The sequence below is a fragment of the Naegleria gruberi genome (genome assembly GCF_000004985.1).
Source record: "Naegleria gruberi genomic scaffold NAEGRscaffold_1468, whole genome shotgun sequence".
Classification (NCBI taxonomy): Eukaryota; Heterolobosea; class Eutetramitea; order Acrasida; family Naegleriidae; genus Naegleria; species Naegleria gruberi.
In genome coordinates, this window is record NW_003162617.1 from 1 (window position 1) to 1,109 (window position 1,109).

General features: G+C 36.4%; 1 protein-coding gene across 1 annotated transcript; it reads right to left on the minus strand.

Annotated features, from left to right (window-relative positions):
• Positions 1-8: 8 nt before the first annotated feature.
• On the minus strand, positions 9-1,085 carry NAEGRDRAFT_77126 (uncharacterized protein; the record flags this gene model as incomplete). The annotated part of the gene is made up of 1 exon (XM_002667918.1): positions 9-1,085. One exon carries the CDS (start codon positions 1,083-1,085, stop codon positions 9-11), a length of 1,077 nt encoding a protein of 358 aa, XP_002667964.1.
• Positions 1,086-1,109: the final 24 nt, after the last annotated feature.

Genomic DNA, 1,109 nt, shown 5'->3' on the forward strand with positions numbered 1-1,109 from the left:
TCTCAGATTCACGTTTCGAAGACAATAGCAGACTTAAAAGGACTGCCTAGTTTTTTCTTTTTCCTAATAGAAACAGACTTCTTTCTTGGAGTTTGGAATAAACTGTTTTTCCTATCCAAATCCAAGTCGTCATCTACTGTTTGGGAAACGAACTTACTTATTCCTCCCTCGTTAGAGTTGACTCCATCTATAGACTTTTGAAGGGCCTGAATTTGAGAGCTGATTGAAAATTCGGAGTCTGATCTGTCCTTTTTGAGTTTGTTTAAATCCATTTTAAACCTATTTAATAGAGTTTCGACATCTTTTTTCTTTAAGGAGAGATCACTGTGAAGGGATTTGATTTCACTAGAAAAGTCAGACTTGACTTTCTCTACAGCAGACTTGATGGATTCTTTAAGCTTGTTAATATTTTCATTAATGTCCGTCATTGAGTCATTAAGATGTTTCATACGTGAGCCGTTGTTTTTCAATTCCCCATCCATAAAGGATTTGAAGTCAGAAAGATCCTTGCCAACATTGGTGGTTTTGATATTAACTTGATTCATATCATTTTTAAAATCTTCTTTGTTCACCAATTTCTCCAAATTAGATTTCAAAGCGGAGTTCTCTTCCTCTAAGCTCTTCACGCAGGATTCAAGAGTTTTCACTCTTTTCTCCAACATTTCGAGACTTGAATTGGTGGCAAGGTGCTTCAGGTCAACAGCAGTACCTTTGGTGGCAGTTTCTTGGATAAGCTCTTTCACTCTGGTCATAAGAGAAGGTTTGTTTTTTCTGGGATTGAAGGAAAGATTATTTACAACAATACCACCAACATATAACAATTTAGAAATAGTAGCAGATTTGAGATCCTCCCGATTGACACTAACATAAGCTAGGTTATTGTCAATACCAATTTCGGGAGATGGTAATTTCCAGCAAGTCATAATAACTTTTTTAAGGTTTTCAAGATTCATTTTATGATCTGAATCCCATTTAAGACGCATAGTAGTTTTAGTAGCGTCCAGTTCAGACAAAAATTGGGGTTTATTTGCAAGAGTGTTATTGGCACTGACAGCCCAGAAACCACTAGAAGGAGAGTAGTTCATGCCAACAATATCCTTACCTCCTCA